Source organism: Aquarana catesbeiana, linkage group LG12 (assembly GCF_042186555.1).
Source record: "Aquarana catesbeiana isolate 2022-GZ linkage group LG12, ASM4218655v1, whole genome shotgun sequence".
NCBI lineage: Eukaryota > Metazoa > Chordata > Amphibia > Anura > Ranidae > Aquarana > Aquarana catesbeiana.
The window spans coordinates 1828254-1848904 of NC_133335.1; the positions used below are offsets into that span (position 1 = coordinate 1828254).

Below are 20651 nucleotides of genomic sequence, written 5' to 3' on the forward strand. Positions count from 1 at the left end.
AATGGCTATAAATAGGTCAGGTCTCGGATGCCCAGTTGGCCTAGGGGAGGAATTGGGCCGGTTCTGCTCCCGGTATTCCTAGCTGAACGATGTCTGGGCTACAAATTAACCGAGGGAGGTAAATATGTCCATAACCTGGCTGTGCTGTCATGATTTTGTTTAGAAGTTATGGAATATACTGGGATGGTGGATTCTACCGAGAGACAGATACGTGTATGCTATGGATTCCAACTCCGGTATTTATGACCCAATGTCTATTAAAACACTCGTAGCTTAGGCAGGCATTTTTGTGGGCCCCAAGGTGTGTATTGAGGGATTGAAGAGATGTCCGCCATGCAGCTAAGGGTTGTGGATTGTATGAACTGGAATGAGGGAGGAGGAGGGGAAAAGGTCACTGTGCGATGCCTTCTTATGACATAAATGTGATCGACTCACCAGGGACAGGGGCTTTTGGAGGGGACTGAATGCTCACATCTTGCCTACCAACTAAGGGCCCTGGCATTTGAGGGAGCTACACGCATTTAGGATGTTATGTAATACAAAAAAAAAAAAAAAAGGCCATGATGGGCTCTGCCAGTGTGGGACTCCTAAGCAGATGTTGATGTCATCAGCAAGCCACCTGTCTGGGGCCCCCTGCCATGTGTTTATTGTAAGTAGGTCTGCTATTGTGTGAAGGAGTTCTGTGTTTATACTTATAATAATGTGTATTGTAGTTTGGGAGCCAAGAGATGACAAGTCTGACCTACCTAGGCTGGTTAAATGACTAGTTAATTAGCTCATTTTAATTTATGTTTCTGGTTAGTTTGTATTGTTAGGGTAAAATGATCAGAAGGGGGTAACCTCCTCAAGTGTATAAAAACCTATATTCTTGTTCAAATAAACAGGTCCAGCTTTGCAGCCAAACGAGTCCTGCCTAGTTCTTGGTTGTAATATGCGGCTATAATATCGAATATCTATATTCAGAGTGGAGGAAGCGGTATATAACGGAAGCACTCAAGCGGAGTGTGAGACGTCCCATTACAATAATGGCATAGGAGACTTGTGACCTCAGCAAAACGTCTGCAACACACAGGCTCGTGTAGTGGTGGATTCTGGTTCCCTTTAGGAGGTCAATGGATTATTTGGGTGGGTTTTGTTTTCTTTCTTTCCCTGCTGCTGCAGAGATTCTTACCAGATATTTTGATTCACATGTACCCCTTTGGGGGTGGGGGTTGTTGTGATTATTTTGTATACCGACCGCAATACATGCACTATATTACCAAAAGTATTGGGACGCCTGCCTTTACACACACATGGACTCTGACATCCCGGACTTAGTCCGGAGGGTTCAATATTGAGTTGGCTCCGCCCTTTGCAGCTATAACAGCTTCACCTCTTCTGGGAAGGCTGTCCACAAGGTTTAGGAGGGTGTCTATTGGAATGTTTGACCATTCTTCCAGAAGAGCATTTGTGAGGTCAGGTACTGATGTTGGACAAGAAGCTCAGTCTCAGCTCTAATTCATCCCAAAGGTTCAAGTGAAGGGAACTCTTAAGGCGTCAGCATACCAAGACATTTTGGGCAATTTCATGCTCCCAACTTTGTGGGAACAGTTTGGGGACGGCCCCTTCCTGTTCCAACATGACTGCACACCAGTGCACAAAGCAAGGTCCATAAAGACATGGATGACCAAATTTGGAGTGGAGGAACTTGACTGGCCTGCATAGAGTCCTGACCTCAACCCGATCTATTTCATCCCAAAGGTCTCCTATCAGGTTGAGGTCAGGACTCCGTGCAGGCCAGACAAGTTCCTCCACCCGAAACTCGCTCATCCATGTCTTTATGGACCTTGCTTTGAGCTCAGGTGTGATCCAGCCTCCTGTATGAAGAAGGTGCGCGTGCCCGGTTGACCCGATGTCCGCCGGACACCCGCGATCACGGTACAGAAAGACAGAACAGGGATCCGTTTATGTAAACAAGACAGATTCCCGTTCTGACAGGGAACAACATGACGATCTGTTGTTCCTAGTAATTAGGAACAGCGATCTCTGTGTTCCTGTCAGCACTTCCCCCACACAGTAAGAAAGCACCAACAGGGAACACATTTAACCCTTTGATCGCCCTGTTAACACCTTCCCCGCCAGTGTCATTTATACAGTAATCAGTGCATTTTTTTTTTTTAGCTTTTTTTGGATATTATAGAAGAAATTTTTCAAAATTGGCAGTTATATTTTTTGTTTATAGCGCAAAAAAACAAAAACAAAAAACGCAGAGGTGATCAAATACCACCAAAAGAAAGCTCCCTTTGTGGGGAAAAAAAGGACATAAATTTTATTTGGGTACAACGTCGCACGACCGCGCAATTGTCAGTTAAAGTGACGCAGTGCCGTATCGGAAAACAATGGCCTGGTCATTAAGGGGGTAAATCCTTCCGGGGCTGAAGTGGTTAATGTTCTGTTTATTATGTTGTCAGCTACTATATTCTACATTAAAGACAAGAAAGTGGATCCTGAAGAAGCTCTTTCTATGCGAAATGCGTTGATCTACCCGTTTTCTTCCATGAATAATGTTGTATATGTACCTCTCTGATTGGATGGTATCTGTGAAGTGGTTTTTTATCGTGTGATGATTTTAAAAGTAATAGCATGGTATTTTTTAGGGATATTTTGGCACATATAATCCCCCCATCTCCTGGGAAACTTTGATAATCCTTCATTTCTCTAAGTCACACACACAGGACACTAGATCCATTTTATAGTTTATTAGAAACAGACATGACAAAAGTTAACTGGACAAAGGAATAGACTATGTAAAGGGAAGGCGGGGGGGGGGGCCATCACCATACCATGTGCAAACACTGCCGACTGTAAGCCGAAAACGCTCGCTACGTCTACCTACAGGAGCCGAAGTCTTTACAGGAGTGCAGACGACGCTCGCCGGGGAGATGAGGCTTTAAAGCAAAAATGTCACCGATTTCTACCATGAAGAAGCGAAGTGTGGGAGTAGGGTCCCCGGCGGCTGGGAGCAGAACAGCCACACAAGTCATTAAATAGCATCACGAAAAAGGAAGGTCACACCTTTACCGGCTTGGCTCTATGTACATCCGCAGTCACACACATTAAAAAAACAAAATAGGTGGAGGGTGAGAATACCTGGAACTTCCAGCAGCATCGCTTGGTATAAATAAAGACAATGAAACGCAGTAAGAAAAAGGATCCTCTGATAACAGTGCATTGTGGGAAATGTCATGATTAGAAGTGAGGGACGGCGGAAGGACTGCCGCTGTGTCAGCACCTCTCCGCCGCCGCCATGTACAGTGCTTCCACACCCTTCAAGGGACAGTCCACCTAAAAGTGATATTCCCGGTGGAGGCTGGGGGGACCCAATGGCTCTTTTTTTTTTTTAATTCATTTTTTTTATGTCTTTGAGATGCTAGAGGCGAGATCTCCTTCCCTTAGGTTCCTGGCTCTCATCCCACAACACCTTGGGGGTAGTCTCATTCCTCCTGTTGCATTATTCCCTAATATACAATTCATTTAACAACAGGGGGAAGCGAGGCCCTCTTAATGGCTGCGGTAGGGTGTGCGGACCTGGAAACTAAAAGTGCCAAGTTCTCATCAGCGAATCCCTGAGACATCAGCTAAAAAAAAAAAAAAGAAGGTGGTGTTACCGCTCCAGCTGGACAAGACAGAAATATCAGTTTGGGGTGGAGTGACACTTTAAATAAAACTCCTATTAAAAAATAAAAAGAATAGGCAGAGCAGCAGAACCAGCTATGTCAGAGGACGCCTGCTCCTACCCATAAATATATAATATAAGCAGAGGGGGGGGGCCAAAATTCATTTCATAGGGCCCCCCGAAAATCAAACTAATTCATTCAGATAAATTCATGGCAGTACTTAAAAATCCCGTTATTATGAAAAGTCTAAAAATAACAGTCAGTTCTGGAAGCAACAACAGACGTTGTCTGGGAGGGGGGAGGGAAAAAATAAAAGAAAATAAAAATAAAAATAAAAAGTGGGAGGGGGGGGGTTGTGCATCTACTGAGACCGGCGCAGTGGGCGGGTAAGAACAGGTCCAGGTTTGGATGGAGAAGGTGTATTGCTGTGCAGGGGGCCCTTGCACAAGGATCTGAGTCTTGCCTGGGCTCCTTGGGGGTGGAAGCTCCATTCAGCCACAGTTCAGGTCACGCCCGGAGACCCGCCCCCTACAGACGCTGTTTCTTACTCTGTTTAGGGACCCCGGAGGCGCTCTCGTTTTCTAAAGCTCTCTCTCTACCGTTGGTCTCGCCGAAGCCATTGGTGGGCAGGGGCAGCTCTTCGACGCACTCCTCGTGGGCGGAGGGTGGGGACTCCCCCCTCTCCATCTTGTACTGCATGCCTCGGAGTTTGGACACAGCTTTGTCTATGGTGGAGATGTTGATCAGGTTGAAGTCGTGCATACTGACCAGGTGGAGCATGAAGTTACGGCACAGATTCTTCTCAATGATTCTCTGTCCATAGTTCTCCACAAACAGCATGCAACCGTGATTCATCTGATTGTCAGCAATGAACCTGCAAGGAGCAAGATGGCGTCAGTCCTGGAGGAAGAGGACATAACCCCACCCACATCATGCAGACACACCCATCTCTTACTCCACCCCTAACCCTTGCTGGAGCCCATCAAGACTCGGGCCAGGCCAAGGTCCTCCAACCCATGCTTACCCGTGCTTCATGACGTGCAGGTTCCACATCTTCATCACTTCCTTCTCCCCTTCATTGACATCAGAGAACTCCTCAATTTGCTGCAAGAAAGACAACATGTGATGTAGATATGGATCATAGATATGGATCGTGTGCTCTGCGATCGCTTCTAATGTCCATTGTAGACTGGCAGGGAAAGCAATTCCAGGCGGCACAGACACACCCTGCAAGGTGCCCTCTAAGGAAATGAAAATATCCTAATCTACAAATTAGATATTAGCTTGTTATATATGAAAAAGTCGGCATCCCCTGTACACAGTGCTATGAACAGTCGTCACTTCCCATCCCCTGTACACAGTGCTATGAACAGTCGTCACTTCCCGTCCCCTGTACACGGTGCTATGAACAGTCGTCGCTTCCCGTCCCCTGTACTATGAACAGTCGTCACTTCCCGTCCCCTGTACAAGGCGCTATGAACAGTCGTCACTTCCCATCCCCTGTACACGGTGCTATGAACAGTCGTCACTTCCCGTCCCCTGTACTATGAACAGTCGTCACTTCCCGTCCCCTGTACTATGAACAGTCGTCACTTCCCGTCCCCTGTACTATGAACAGTCGTCACTTCCCGTCCCCTGTACACAGTGCTATGAACAGTCGTCACTTCCCGTCCCCTGTACACGGCGCAATGAACAGTCGTCACTTCCCGTCCCCTGTACACGGTGCTATGAACAGTCGTCACTTCCCGTCCCCTGTACACAGTGCTATGAACAGTTGTCACTTCCTGTCCCCTGTACACGGTGCTATGAACAGTCGTCACTTCCTGTCCCCTGTACACGGTGCTATGAACAGTCGTCACTTCCTGTCCCCTGTACACGGCGCTATGAACAGTCGTCACTTCCTGTCCCCTGTACACGGCGCTATGAACAGTCGTCACTTCCTGTCCCCTGTACATGGTGCTATGAACAGTCGTCACTTCCTGTCCCCTGTACACGGTGCTATTTACAGTCGTCACTTCCCGTCCCCTGTACTATGAACAGTCGTCACTTCCCGTCCCCTGTACAAGGCGCTATGAACAGTCGTCACTTCCCATCCCCTGTACACGGTGCTATGAACAGTCGTCACTTCCCGTCCCCTGTACACGGTGCTATGAACAGTCGTCACTTCCTGTCCCCTGTACACGGTGCTATGAACAGTCGTCACTTCCCATCCCCTGTACACGGTGCTATGAACAGTCGTCACTTCCCGTCCCCTGTACACGGCGCTATGAACAGTCGTCACTTTCCGTCCCCTGTACACGGCGCTATGAACAGTCATCACTTCCTGTCCCCTGTACACGGCGCTATGAACAGTCATCACTTCCCGTCCCCTGTACACAGTGCTATGAACAGTCGTCACTTCCCGTCCCCTGTACACAGTGCTATGAAGTCGTCACTTCCTGTCCCCTGTACACGGTGCTATGAACAGTCGTCACTTCCTGTCCCCTGTACACGGTGCTATGAACAGTCGTCACTTCCCGTCCCCTGTACTATGAACAGTCTGCACTTCCTGTACCCGATACACAGCTCTTTGGTCAGCACTTCCTGTACCCGGCTCTATGAACACTGGGCACTACCTGTACCAGATACAGGGCTCTATGAACACTCGGCACTTCCCGTCCCCTGTACAGGGCTCTATGAACACTCGGCACTTCCTGTCCCCTGTACAGGGCTCTATGAACACTCGGCACTTCCTGTCCCCTGTACATGGCTCTATGAATACTCGGCACTTCCTGTACCAGATACAGGGCTCTATGAACACTCGGCACTTCCTGTACCAGGTACATGGCTCTATGAACACTGGGCACTACCTGTACCAGATACAGGGCTCTATGAACACTCTGCACTTCCTGTACCAGATACAGGGCTCTATGAACACTCGACACTTCCTGTACCAGGTACATGGCTCTATGAACACTGGGCACTACCTGTACCAGATACAGGGCTCTATGAACACTCGGCACTTCCTGTAGCAGATACAGGGCTCTATGAACACTCGGCACTTCCTGTAGCAGATACAGGGCTCTATGAACACTCGGCACTTCCTGTAGCAGATACAGGGCTCTATGAACACTCGGCACTTCCTGTACCAGATACAGGGCTCTATGAACACTCGGCACTTCCTGTACCAGATACAGGGCTCTATGAACACTCGGCACTTCCTGTACCAGATACAGGGCTCTATGAACACTCGGCACTTCCCGTCCCCTGTACAGGGCTCTATGAACACTTGGCACTTCCTGTAATAGATACAGGGCTCTATGAACACTCGGCACTTCCCGTCCCCTGTACAGGGCTCTATGAACACTCGGCACTTCCTGTCCCCTGTACAGGGCTCTATGAATACTCGGCACTTCCTGTACCAGATACAGGGCTCTATGAACACTCGGCACTTCCTGTACCAGATACAGGGCTCTATGAACACTCGACACTTCCTGTACCAGGTACATGGCTCTATGAACACTGGGCACTACCTGTACCAGATACAGGGCTCTATGAACACTCGGCACTTCCTGTAGCAGATACAGGGCTCTATGAACACTCGGCATTCCTGTACCAGATACAGGGCTCTATGAACACTCGGCACTTCCCTGTCCCCTGCTCTATGAACACTCGGCACTTCCTGTACCAGATACAGGGCTCTAAGAACACTCGGCACTTCCTGTACCAGATACAGAGCTCTATGAACACTCGGCACTTCCTGTAGCAGATACAGGGCTCTATGAACACTCGGCACTTCCCGTCCCCTGTACAGGGCTCTATGAACACTCGGCACTTCCCGTCCCCTGTACAGGGCTCTATGAACACTCGGCACTTCCCGTCCCCTGTACATGGCTCTATGAACACTCGGCACTTCCTGTACCAGATACAGGGCTCTATGAACACTCTGCACTTCCCGTCCCTGTACATGGCTCTATGAACACTCTGCACTTCCTGTACCAGATACAGGGCTCTATGAACACTCTGCACTTCCTGTAGCAGATGCATGGTTCTAGTCAGACCCAGGTAAATCTTTTCATAACCTAGGCACAAATTCAGCTTTGATCTGACAAATACCTTCTCATTCCCCCCAGCAGTTTAGATACATGTATATTAGATATCCATCTATATCCATCTCTATCCATACATATACACACACACATTCCCCTTAGGAATAAGTGAAAAAAAGTTGCTTCAGCAAGTTTGGTCAGTTTTTACCACAATACAAGTCATAGAAGCAGCTGACGTGTTTTGGGGGCTCATAGTCTGCCTTCATCAGGGCCAATACTACAACCTATGACCCCCCCCTCCCTGATCAAAGGGGATCTGGCGAACCCTCAAAGACGCACTGGATACTTCTGGGACCTTTACTGTGGCACATAAAAATGAACTGAATGTTTTAAATCATATTTGTTACGCTCATCTTTTGACTGTCCTGAAGCATCAGTTTCACAGCCCACCTTACTGGACTATTAAGATCCCATTGTACCTTCCTCATCATTCAGTAACACACCATTCTGACTACTTACAGTGATGGTTTTCTCCCTCAGCCACTCGGGGTCCTTCTCATCCTCACTGTCCACCTCCATCTCCTGGGGTCGGAGAGGAAGGCAGGTGTCACTGTGGAAGTACAGTCTGTTATGGCCACTGCTGTATGTCCTTTGCTGCTCCACCTCCCCATCCTCCGACTCGTAGAACTCTGACATGCTGGCTTTGGTGCGCTTTGGCCTGGGAACAGGTTTGAAATTGGGTTATGAGATTACACATTCAAGACAAACCCACCCTGAGAAGTCTTCTAGGTGATCCAGGCGGGTTCTCTTCATACAAACACACACATGTGAATGAAAATTAAGTTTAAAGCCCCACTCCGGGGATTAAAAAGAAAACAATTTGCTGCACAGCCTTGTCTGGAGGCCCAGAGTGCAGTAGATCAGGGGTCCCCAACCCATGGACCTGTCTATGGCCGGGCCACGCAGTGGGAGACGAGTGGTGACTGCAGTCCCATCAGGACGATCACATTCCACAGTCGCCACTCATCTCCTGCTGTGCGGCTGGGTCACTAGTCCTGCGTTTCCTCTCCAGCCCCACTGCTGATGTCATTCTATGAGCAGGGCCGGGCCGGCGAGGAGCTGGAGATCTGATCTGGAGAGCAGGAGTCTTTCATATCACCCGCTTAACATGTTACATTTCAGCAGCTCCTACCCTCCATCCAGATCTGCAGCTCCTCCCGCCCCCCTGCCCTGCTGACATCAGCGGCGGGGGAGACCCGGGAGAAGACACGGCTGAAAACTGACTCTACCCTGCCACAGGTAGGACTGTGCAAGGAAGGTAGAGACTGGGGCACTGTGATGGGGCAGTGAGAAAGAAAAAGAGGGAGGGGAGCATGACTGCAAGGGGCACTGTGACAGGGATGCTGATAAAAAGGGGAATGCACTGTATAGGGACACTGCAATCATAACAGTGCCCCTTTACACCGCAGTCTCCTTTATATCACAGTGCAGCCCCCTTCATATCACAGTACCCCCATTACAGTTCAGCCCTTGTTACAATAATGTAAAAGGGGCAAATGTGATGTGAAAGGAAACAGAGGACACTGTAAAAGGGGTTGTGGTGTGAAGGGGGGGCTAACGGCAGACCCCCCCCCCGGAAAAATTGGCTGCCACAAAATTGATCCCTAGTACCAAAAAGGTTGGGGACCGCTGCAGTAGATGATAGGTGGCCTACCTGCACACAAGGATGTGAGTTATGGGGGTCCTCTTCACAGGCCCATTCCGACTAAAGGCAAATCCCGGCTGGCGATGAATGTCCTGAGGGTTCCCAGCATACGATCCATCGTAGCACTCATTGATCGAGACATCGATCCGGGCACCTTTGGGGTGATACTGTGGGAAGAAGGACGGTGATGTACACAAGTTTCAGTCTATTATCAACACACGGGGGGGGCCGAACATGCAATATGCCTGCACCCCTCTAAGCTAAGGAAATGGAGCAGATAATAGGGGGCAAGCTCCTTGATTAGGAGTGATCTATATGGTCTCTGAACAAGGTGGCAGAATAGCTCAGCAGGCGCTGTATGCTCCCGATAAATCTGCCCACCCTGCTAAGCTGAGTGCAGGAGGTTATAAATACTACAGGCTCTGCTCGTGTAATGTCATCAATGCACGGGTAGAGACAGATGTGAGCGGTCTGCTGGTCCTCTTTACATGTTCTGTTTAACTAGGGAACCACATCCATATATAGACTGTTTAAAAGATATAGGACATTTTGAGTGGACTTTACCAGTACCAGAAAAGGAACACTATATCATTTTATGAAGTTCAATTTATTACAAATATATTGCAAAATTAAAAATTAGTACAGGATAAAACCAGTTATAAAGAAAGTTGGAGCTCTCACTGATATAACCATACAATGTAAATAACATATTGGATCCCTACTGTTGAAAATTATCTTCGTCAATCAGGTGCAGAACCCAAAACAGTAACTTGCAGTTTGTTCTACTAATGTGGCACACACCACTCTATGGCTTAGGTAATGCTCCGACATGAACTCATCAGGAGAGGCTCCTCGAGGTGCCCAGGTGACATTTTCAACTAAAGCCACATGCCTAGCTTAGAATTTCCTCCTTCCCACATCTCTCGTACACCCGCTGCTACTCAGGATTACAGACAATATGGGGTCAGTATGGGAACCTTACCACGTAATTGAAGATGAAGCGGCTGTGACATAGTTTGAGGTGTTTCAGCAAACTATAGAGTTTGCGACAATTAAGCGTGCACCACGGACAATGCAGGTCGTCTCTGGCCTCCGTCTGCTGGCGAGTGTTGTTGTTGTATAAAAACTGGAAGACACAAAACCAACACACATAAGACTCTATGGTACAGAGCGGCCAGTCCGCTACAGAGAATCTGGTAGAAGTAGTCACTGGATGCAAGTACATCATACACAGCTACTATGAGGGGAAGAGGGAAGCTATAGAAGAAGTAGTAGTTACTGGAGGTATGTACATTAAAAATAGCTACTATGAGGGGAAGAGAGAAGCTATAGAAGTAGTAGTCGCTGCATGCATGTAAATTATACATAGCTTCCCTCTGCCCCTCGTAGTAGCTATGTATGATGTACATACATCCAATGACTACTACTTCTGTAGCTTCACTCCTCTCCTCGTAGTGGCTGTGTGTAGTGTGCATACTGCCGGTGACTACTACTTCTATAGCTTCCGTCTTCCCCCTCGTAGAAGCTATAGAAGTAGTAGTCACTGGATGTATGTACATTATGTTATACATAGCTACTACGAGGAGAAGAGGGAAGCTATAGAAGTAGTAGTCACCGGCAGTATGCACACTACATATGGCCACTACGAGGAGAGGAGGGAAGCTACAGAAGTAAGTCACTGGATGTAAGTACATTATACATAGCTACTACGAGGAGAGGAAGAAAGTCACAGCAGTGGTAAATACCTGGTAAAATATGCGCAGCTTCTGACGAGGCTCGGTGGAGACATCCTTCTCTCTCTTTGATGGAAGATCAGAGGACACAGACTCCTTCACTGCTGGAAATAAGAAAGTCTGATTGAGCGGCTGGGAACGGCTCATAGGACGGGACAGTTTACAAGCAGCAGTGATCACATGACCTAACCAACGCTGAGACTGATTCAGAACAGTTCAACCAAACCCAGCAACCCCATTCAGTCTTTTTTTATAAAGCACTTCTAACAAAGCTGTACAAGATCAGCACAAACAGCTTCAACCCAACAATGAGGAGGTTAAAGTTTCTTCTTGAATATGCCAGGAGAGAAAAACACCATTGTGCACGTGTTACCCTGATCCGTCCAATCAGAGAAGAGCGGCCATGTTCCTGTAGTAGCATGGAAAGGGTTTTCTTTGAGTAGAGGACGTGGGTTGCCATCTCAGCTCTCATGTGTCAGGCTCATATTTCCACTCATTGCTCTGTGAACCTGAGAAGAGGCAGCCATGACCTTCCCAAGTGGATATGACAGATGACCAAATCCAAGCGACTTCATCAACCTCTGTACAAGCAATCGCCTCCTCTCGCCAAGAGGACCTCTTCTCCTGTGAAGGCTCAACCTTTCCTCTCACCAAATAAACCTCTTCTCCTGTGAAGGCTCAACCTCTCCTCTCACCAAATAAACCTCTTCTCCTGTGAAGGCTCAACCTCTCCTCTCGCCAAGAGGACCTCTTCTCCTGTGAAGGCTCAACCTCTCCTCTCACCAAATAAACCTCTTCTCCTGTGAAGGCTCAACCTCTCCTCTCGCCAAGAGGACCTCTTCTCCTGTGAAGGCTCAACCTCTCCTCTCACCAAATAAACCTCTTCTCCTGTGAAGGCTCAACCTCTCCTCTCGCCAAGAGGACCTCTTCTCCTGTGATGGCTCAACCTCTCCTCTCACCAAATAAACCTCTTCTCCTGTGAAGGCTCAACATCTCCTCTCACCAAATAAACCTCTTCTCCTGTGAAGGCTCAACATCTCCTCTCACCAATAAACCTCTTCTCCTGTGAGAGCTCAACCTATCCTCTTGCCAAGAGGACCTCTTCTCCTGTGAGGGCTCAACCTCTCCTCTCACCAAATAAACCCCTTCTCCAGTGAGGGCTCAATCTCTCCTCTCGCCAAGAGGACCTCTTCTCCTGTGAGGGCTCAACTTCTCTTCTCGCCAAGAGGACCTCTTCTCCTGTGAAGGCTCAACCTCTTCTCACCAAATAAACCTCTTCTCCTGTGAAGGCTCAACCTCTCCTCTCACCAAGAGTACCTTCTCCAGTGAGGGCTCAATCTCTCCTCTTGCCAAGAGGAACTCTTCTCCTGTGATGGCTCTTAACACTTTGCTTCCACTTCACACATAGTGCCTACTGCTTCTACATGCTTTTTTGTGTGTTTGTGATACTTTTGTAAAGCTTTGTTTGAAGCTTGGCAAATGCTGCATACGTGTTGATTTTCTATTGCCCAGCAGATCCCCAGCTTATTACTACCCTCCTTCAGCACATCCCCAGCAAGTGTAAACGAGCCCATAGATCACATCCCAGTGTGCTATATATGAAGAGTGATCCGTACACTACACTGGTGCCATACAGATATACAGGTCAGCTGACCCCTCAGATGTCACTCAGCTCTCACCTATAGTCTGTGGAGGTTTGACAGCTGCCGGCCTGTGTTCCTGGGGGACACTTTCAGAGTTGCGTGTTGCGAGAGGCTTGGCGATTGGCGCGGTGGATTTATCTGGCGTGTCACTTGTCCATCGTAGGGTGAACTGTAGGGTTGGACCCTGAGAAAAGGTCTCAAAGGGAGGCAACCGCTGAAAATGACATTGAATAATTAGTGACAGAGCATGTGTATGGAAAGGAGGTGAACGTGTGAACAGCAGATGAGAGTATCAGACCATCGCTGCCCCATCACAATAGGTCACACATTGTCCGTTCTACCTACCTTGCCATCCAGGATGGTCTCCCATGTGGCCCTCTTCTTACTGGCAGGACAATCCTCCATCTCCTGCATGGCGACTTCATATTCACCGTCCAGTAGCTGGAGACGCCTGGAGACAAAAGAATAGAGTCACAGGCGGCTGAGGATACCAATATACAGGACATGGCAGATTGTTACCTCACCTGTTCTTGTCAAACACCGTCATCTGCGCCACAAACATCTTGTCGTCGTCCCGGCTGGAGGCGTTGCGTTTCCTTCTGGTGGGAGGGTCCTCTGTGACATCTGTCAGAACAAAGGAGACAAAGTCAGTCGATCTACGTTTGGAAACAAAGGGCTACATTCCATCTGAAAGATCCAGAATCTAATGCATGGAATAAGCCCAGAGTTCTTATTGTATGCACCCAGCAACCTCACTTCCCCCCCATATGGACATGACCTCACCGTAACCCCCTTGTACCATCGTGACCTCACCGTAACCCCCTTGTACCGGTGTGACCTCACCTAACCCCCCCCCCCGTACCGGTGTGACCTCACCGTACCCCCCTTGTACCGGCGTGACCTCACTGTACCCCCCCTTGTACCGGCGTGACCTCACCGTACCCCCCCTTGTACCGGCGTGACCTCACTGTACCCCCCCCCCTTGTACCGGCGTGACCTCACCGCACCCCCCCCCCCCTTGTACCGGCGTGACCTCACCGTACCCCCCCCTTGTACCAGCGTGACCTCACCGTACCCCCCCCTTGTACCAGCGTGACCTCACCGTACCCCCCCCCCCCTTGTACCAGCGTGACCTCACCGTACCCCCCCCCCCCCCCTGTACCAGCGTGACCTCACCGTACCTCCCCCCGTGTACCAGCATGACCTCACCGTACCCCCCCCTTGTACCGGCGTGACGTCAACGTACCCCTTGTACCAGCGTGACCTCACCCCCTTGTACTGGCATGACCTCACCTTACCCCCTTGTACCGGCATGACCTCACCTTACCCCCTTGTACCGGCGTGACCTCACTGTACCTCCTTGAGCCAGCGTGAGCTCACCTTTTCTCATGTACCAGTATGAAGGTCCCCTTACCCCATGTACCAGCAGGACCTCACCCCCTTGTACCGGCATGACCTCACCTCACCCCATGTACCAGCAGGACATCACCTCACCCCCCTTGTACCGGCATGACCTCACCTCACCCCATGTACCAGCAGGACATCACCTCACCCCCCTTGTACCGGCATGACCTCACCTCACCCCATGTACCAGCAGGACGTCACCTTACCCCATGTACCAGGATGAAGGTCGCCTTACCCCATGTACCAGCAGGACGTCACCTTACCCCATGTACCAGGATGAAGGTCGCCTTACCCCATATACCAGCATGAAGGTCGCCAGCCACTGGCGGGGTTTTCACCTCATCCCCCGATAACACGGGACTGGGCTGATTAAACGCAGATAAACAAATGAAAAGCCCACATTTTTATATATATATATATATAGCAAATGGGAAGAGCTGGCACCTGTACTACCAGAAGAGCAAGAATACCCTTTTCCATTTAAATCCACTTTTGAGGGGGGAGGGGGGGGAGAGGGGCGGCGGGGGGCGTATACAGCTGGGGCAGAGTATTTATATCTCCAGATCAATACTATACATTAGACAGAGCTCTTCAAGTGTTATGGCCGTCTTACCTGCTGCTGTTCAGTGGGAGGTTACATGTATTCCAGTCACTTCCTAGCTCTTTAGTGCTAGGTGGGTGGGGTGGGGGAGGGGTGTGGGCAAGGGTCTGCCTGCTGTAATCACATGATCATTCCCAGAGCTGTAATAAAACCAACTCCTGGGAAAAGCAGTAAGCCAATCAGGAGTGCAGGAACTTCTATTTCTGGGGGCGTCCTGTACATTACCTCCAGAAATGTCATTTCCTGCCACGGATTTGAATTTTAGGCAGATAGTGAAGATAAGATAACTGCAGATGGAAACAGAAAAGTAATTTTCATCATCACATTGAATAGATAAGTCTTGTGCAGTGTGGAGGTTCCTGTAAAATGCTGACCATCCCCATGAAGATCAGAAAAGCACTCCGTGCACACAGCGGTATGCAGGACGTGGAAGTGGATTGGCTCGGGCAATACACACCTATGTTCTCATTGGTCTCTCCATTGGACAAGCCGTTGTAGTCGCGGTGACCCTGTTGGGTGACTCGGAAGAGCAGAGAATAGGATTTCACCATGTGGCTGTTGCTGGGTTCAAACTCATTGCTGGAGACGGCCAGCGAGGGGAAGTTGATGGGTTTCGAAGAGCTGAGGTCAGGATTTAAAGGCACCTGTTTCTTCCCGGTGGGGACCTGTCTGATGGGGCAGCTCACATCCTGCGTAGTAAGAAAGACACGAGTCACTCTTCTACAGGGGACCAGCCCTCCTCTATGACAGGGCCATGATGCACACACAGCCGCCGCCAAGACCCTGCCCCACACAGCCAAGACCCCGCCACACACACACTGCCGCCGCCAAGACCCCGCCATACACACACAGCCGCCGCCAAGACCCCGCCACACACACACAGCCGCCGCCAAGACCCCGCCACACACACACAGCCACCAAGACCCCGCCACACACACACTGCCGCCGCCAAGACCCCGCCACACACACACAGCCGCCGCCAAGACCCTGCCCCACACAGCCAAGACCCCGCCACACACACACTGCCAAGACCCCGCCACACACACACAGCCGCTGCCAAGACCCCGCCACACACACACAGCCGCCGCCAAGACCCTGCCCCACACAGCCAAGACCCCGCCACACACACACAGCCGCCGCCAAGACCCCGCCATACACACACAGCCGCCGCCAAGACCCCGCCACACACACACAGCCGCCGCCAAGACCCCGCCACACACACACAGCCGCCGCCAAGACCCCGCCACACACACACAGCCGCCGCCAAGACCCCGCCACACACACACAGCCGCCGCCAAGACCCTGCCACACACACACCGCCGCCAAGACCCCGCCACACACACACAGCCGCCGCCAAGACCCCGCCACACACACACAACCGCCGCCAAGACCCCGCCACACACACACAGCCGCCGCCAAGACCCCGCCACACACACACAGCCGCCGCCAAGACCCCGCCACACACACACAGCCGCCGCCAAGACCCCGCCACACACAGCCGCCGCCAAGACCCTGCCCCACACAGCCAAGACCCCGCCACACACACACTGCCGCCGCCAAGACCCCGCCATACACACACAGCCGCCACCAAGACCCCGCCACACACACACTGCCGCCACCAAGACCCCGCCACACACACACTGCCGCCACCAAGACCCCGCCACACACACACTGCCGCCACCAAGACCCCGCCACACACACACTGCCGCCGCCAAGACCCCGCCACACACACACTGCCGCCGCCAAGACCCCGCCACACACACACAGCCGCCGCCAAGACCCCGCCACACACACACAGCCGCCGCCAAGACCCCGCCACACACACACAGCCGCCGCCAAGACCCCGCCACACACACACAGCCGCCGCCAAGACCCCGCCACACACAGCCGCCGCCAAGACCCCGCCACACACAGCCGCCGCCAAGACCCTGCCACACACAGCCGCCGCCAAGACCCCGCCACACACAGCCGCCAAGACCCCGCCACACACAGCCGCCGCCAAGACCCCACCCTCCACACACAGCCGCCGCCGAGACCTCACCCTCCACACACAGCCGCCGCCGAGACCTCACCCTCCACACACAGCCGCCGCCGAGACCTCACCCTCCACACACAGCCGCCGCCAAGACCCCGCCACACACACACAGCCGCCGCCAAGACCCCGCCACACACACACAGCCGCCAAGACCCCGCCACACACACACTGCCGCCGCCAAGACCCCGCCACACACACACAGCCGCCGCCAAGACCCTGCCCCACACAGCCAAGACCCCGCCACACACACACTGCCAAGACCCCGCCACACACACACAGCCGCTGCCAAGACCCCGCCACACACACACAGCCGCCGCCAAGACCCTGCCCCACACAGCCAAGACCCCGCCACACACACACAGCCGCCGCCAAGACCCCGCCATACACACACAGCCGCCGCCAAGACCCCGCCACACACACACAGCCGCCGCCAAGACCCCGCCACACACACACAGCCGCCGCCAAGACCCCGCCACACACACACTGCCGCCGCCAAGACCCCGCCACACACACACAGCCGCCGCCAAGACCCTGCCACACACACACCGCCGCCAAGACCCCGCCACACACACACAGCCGCCGCCAAGACCCCGCCACACACACACAACCGCCGCCAAGACCCCGCCACACACACACAGCCGCCGCCAAGACCCCGCCACACACACACAGCCGCCGCCAAGACCCCGCCACACACACACAGCCGCCGCCAAGACCCCGCCACACACACACAGCCGCCGCCAAGACCCCGCCACACACAGCCGCCGCCAAGACCCTGCCCCACACAGCCAAGACCCCGCCACACACACACTGCCGCCGCCAAGACCCCGCCATACACACACAGCCGCCACCAAGACCCCGCCACACACACACTGCCGCCACCAAGACCCCGCCACACACACACTGCCGCCGCCAAGACCCCGCCACACACACACTGCCGCCGCCAAGACCCCGCCACACACACACAGCCGCCGCCAAGACCCCGCCACACACACACAGCCGCCGCCAAGACCCCGCCACACACACACAGCCGCCGCCAAGACCCCGCCACACACACACAGCCGCCGCCAAGACCCCGCCACACACAGCCGCCGCCAAGACCCCGCCACACACAGCCGCCGCCAAGACCCTGCCACACACAGCCGCCAAGACCCCGCCACACACAGCCGCCAAGACCCCGCCACACACAGCCGCCGCCAAGACCCCACCCTCCACACACAGCCGCCGCCGAGACCTCACCCTCCACACACAGCCGCCGCCGAGACCTCACCCTCCACACACAGCCGCCGCCGAGACCTCACCCTCCACACACAGCCGCCGCCGAGACCTCACCCTCCACACACAGCCGCCGCCGAGACCCCACCTTCCACACAGACAGCCGCCGAGACCCCTCCCTCCACACACAGCGCCGCCGAGACCCCACCCTCCACACACAGCCGCCGAGAACTCACCCTCCACACACAGCCGCCGAGACATCACCCTCCACACACACAGCCGCCGAGACCTCACCCTCCACACACACAGCCGCCGAGACCTCACCCTCCACACACACAGCCGCCGAGACCTCACCCTCCACACACACAGCCGCCGAGACCTCACCCTCCACACAGACAGCCGCCGAGACCTCACCCTCCACACACAGCCGCCGAGACCTCACCCTCCACACACAGCCGCCGAGACCTCACCCTCCACACACACAGCCGCCAAGACCTCACCCTCCACACACACAGCCAAGACCTCACCCTCCACACACAGTCGCCAAGACCCCACCCTCCACACACAGCCGCCAAGACCTCACCCTCCACACACACAGCCGCCGAGACCTCACCCTCCACACACACAGCCGCCGAGACCTCACCCTCCACACACACAGCCGCCGAGACCTCACCCTCCACACACACAGCCGCCGAGACCTCACCCTCCACACACACAGCCGCCGAGACCTCACCCTCCACACACAGCCGCCGAGACCTCACCCTCCACACAGACAGCCGCCGAGACCTCACCCTCCACACAGACAGCCGCCGAGACCTCACCCTCCACACACACAGCCGCCGAGACCTCACCCTCCACACACACAGCCGCCGAGACCTCACCCTCCACACACAGCCGCCGAGACCTCACCCTCCACACAGACAGCCGCCGAGACCTCACCCTCCACACAGACAGCCGCCGAGACCTCACCCTCCACACACAGCCGCCGAGATCTCACCCTCCACACACACAGCCGCCAAGACCTCACCCTCCACACACACAGCCAAGACCTCACCCTCCACACACAGTCGCCAAGACCCCACCCTCCACACACAGCCGCCAAGACCTCACCCTCCACACACAGCCGCCAAGACCTCACCCTACACACACAGCCACCGCCAAGACCTCACCCTCCACACACACAGCCACCGCCAAGACCTCACCCTCCACACACACAGCCAAGACCTCACCCTCCACACACAGCCGCCAAGACCTCACCCTCCACACACACAGCCGCCAAGACCTCACCCTCCACACACAGCCGCCAAGACCCCACCCTCCACACACAGCCGCCAAGACCTCACCCTCCACACACAGCCACCGCCAAGACCTCACCCTCCACACACAGCCACCGCCAAGACCTCACCCTCCACACACACAGCCACCGCCAAGACCTCACCCTCCACACACACAGCCAAGACCTCACCCTCCACACACAGCCAAGACCTCACCCTCCACACACTCAGCCGCCAAGACCCCACCCTCCACACGCAGCCACCAAGACCTCACCCTCCACACACACAGCCACCACCAAGACCTCACCCTCCACACACACAGCCACCACCAAGACCTCACCCTCCACACACAGCCGCCGAGACCTCACCCTCCACAGACAGCCGCCGAGACCTCACCCTCCACACAGACAGCCGCCGAGACCTCACCCTCCACACAGACAGCCGCCGAGACCTCACCCTCCACACAGACAGCCGCCGAGACCTCACCCTCCACACACAGCCGCCGAGACCCCACCCTCCACACACTCAGCCGCCAAGACCCCACCCTCCACACACTCAGCCGCCAAGACCCCACCCTCCACACACACAGCCACCACCAAGACCTCACCCTCCACACACACAGCCAAGACCTCACCCTCCACACAGACAGCCGCCGAGACCTCACCCTCCACACAGACAGCCGCCGAGACCTCACCCTCCACACAGACAGCCGCCAAGACCTCACCCTCCACACAGACAGCCGCCAAGACCTCACCCTCCACACACTCAGCCGCCAAGACCCCACCCTCCACACACTCAGCCGCCAAGACCCCACCATCCACACACTCAGCCGCCAAGACCCCACCCTCCACACACTCAGCCGCCAAGACCCCACCCTCCACACACTCAGCCGCCAAGACCCCACCCTCCACACACTCAGCCGCCAAGACCCCACCCTCCACACACTCAGCCGCCAAGACCTCACCCTCCACACACACAGCCACCACCAAGACCTCACCCTCCACACACTCAGCCGCCAAGACCTCACCCTCCACACACACAGCCACCGCCAAGACCTCACCCTCCACACACACAGCCACCGCCAAGACCTCACCCTCCACACACAGCCACCGCCAAGACCTCACCCTCCACACACTCAGCCGCCAAGACCCCACCCTCCACACGCAGCCGCCAAGACCTCACCCTCCACACACACAGCCACCACCAAGACCTCACCCTCCACACACACAGCCACCACCAAGACCTCACCCTCCACACACACAGCCACCACCAAGACCTCACCCTCCACACACACAGCCACCGCCAAGACCTCACCCTCCACACACAGCCGCCGAGACCTCACCCTCCACACACAGCCGCC

General features: G+C 53.7%; 1 protein-coding gene across 2 annotated transcripts in view; it reads right to left on the minus strand.

Annotated features, from left to right (window-relative positions):
• Nucleotides 1-2723: 2723 nt before the first annotated feature.
• Nucleotides 2724-20651, minus strand: part of SUZ12 (SUZ12 polycomb repressive complex 2 subunit) — a 56772-nt gene continuing 38844 nt past the window's right edge. Inside the window, exons 7-16 of one of the 2 annotated variants that reach the window (XM_073607098.1) lie at nucleotides 15228-15459; nucleotides 13290-13389; nucleotides 13111-13216; nucleotides 12802-12979; nucleotides 11135-11223; nucleotides 10372-10515; nucleotides 9399-9556; nucleotides 8204-8402; nucleotides 4681-4760; nucleotides 2724-4530 (exon numbers count right to left, since the gene is read on the minus strand). In XM_073607098.1, coding sequence (XP_073463199.1) covers nucleotides 4185-4530; nucleotides 4681-4760; nucleotides 8204-8402; nucleotides 9399-9556; nucleotides 10372-10515; nucleotides 11135-11223; nucleotides 12802-12979; nucleotides 13111-13216; nucleotides 13290-13389; nucleotides 15228-15459 — 1632 coding nt within the window. In that variant the 3' untranslated portion in view covers nucleotides 2724-4184. Of the gene's footprint in view, nucleotides 4531-4680; nucleotides 4761-8203; nucleotides 8403-9398; nucleotides 9557-10371; nucleotides 10516-11134; nucleotides 11227-12801; nucleotides 12980-13110; nucleotides 13217-13289; nucleotides 13390-15227; nucleotides 15460-20651 lie in introns of both variants that reach the window. The other variant, XM_073607097.1, reaches the window with a different exon arrangement.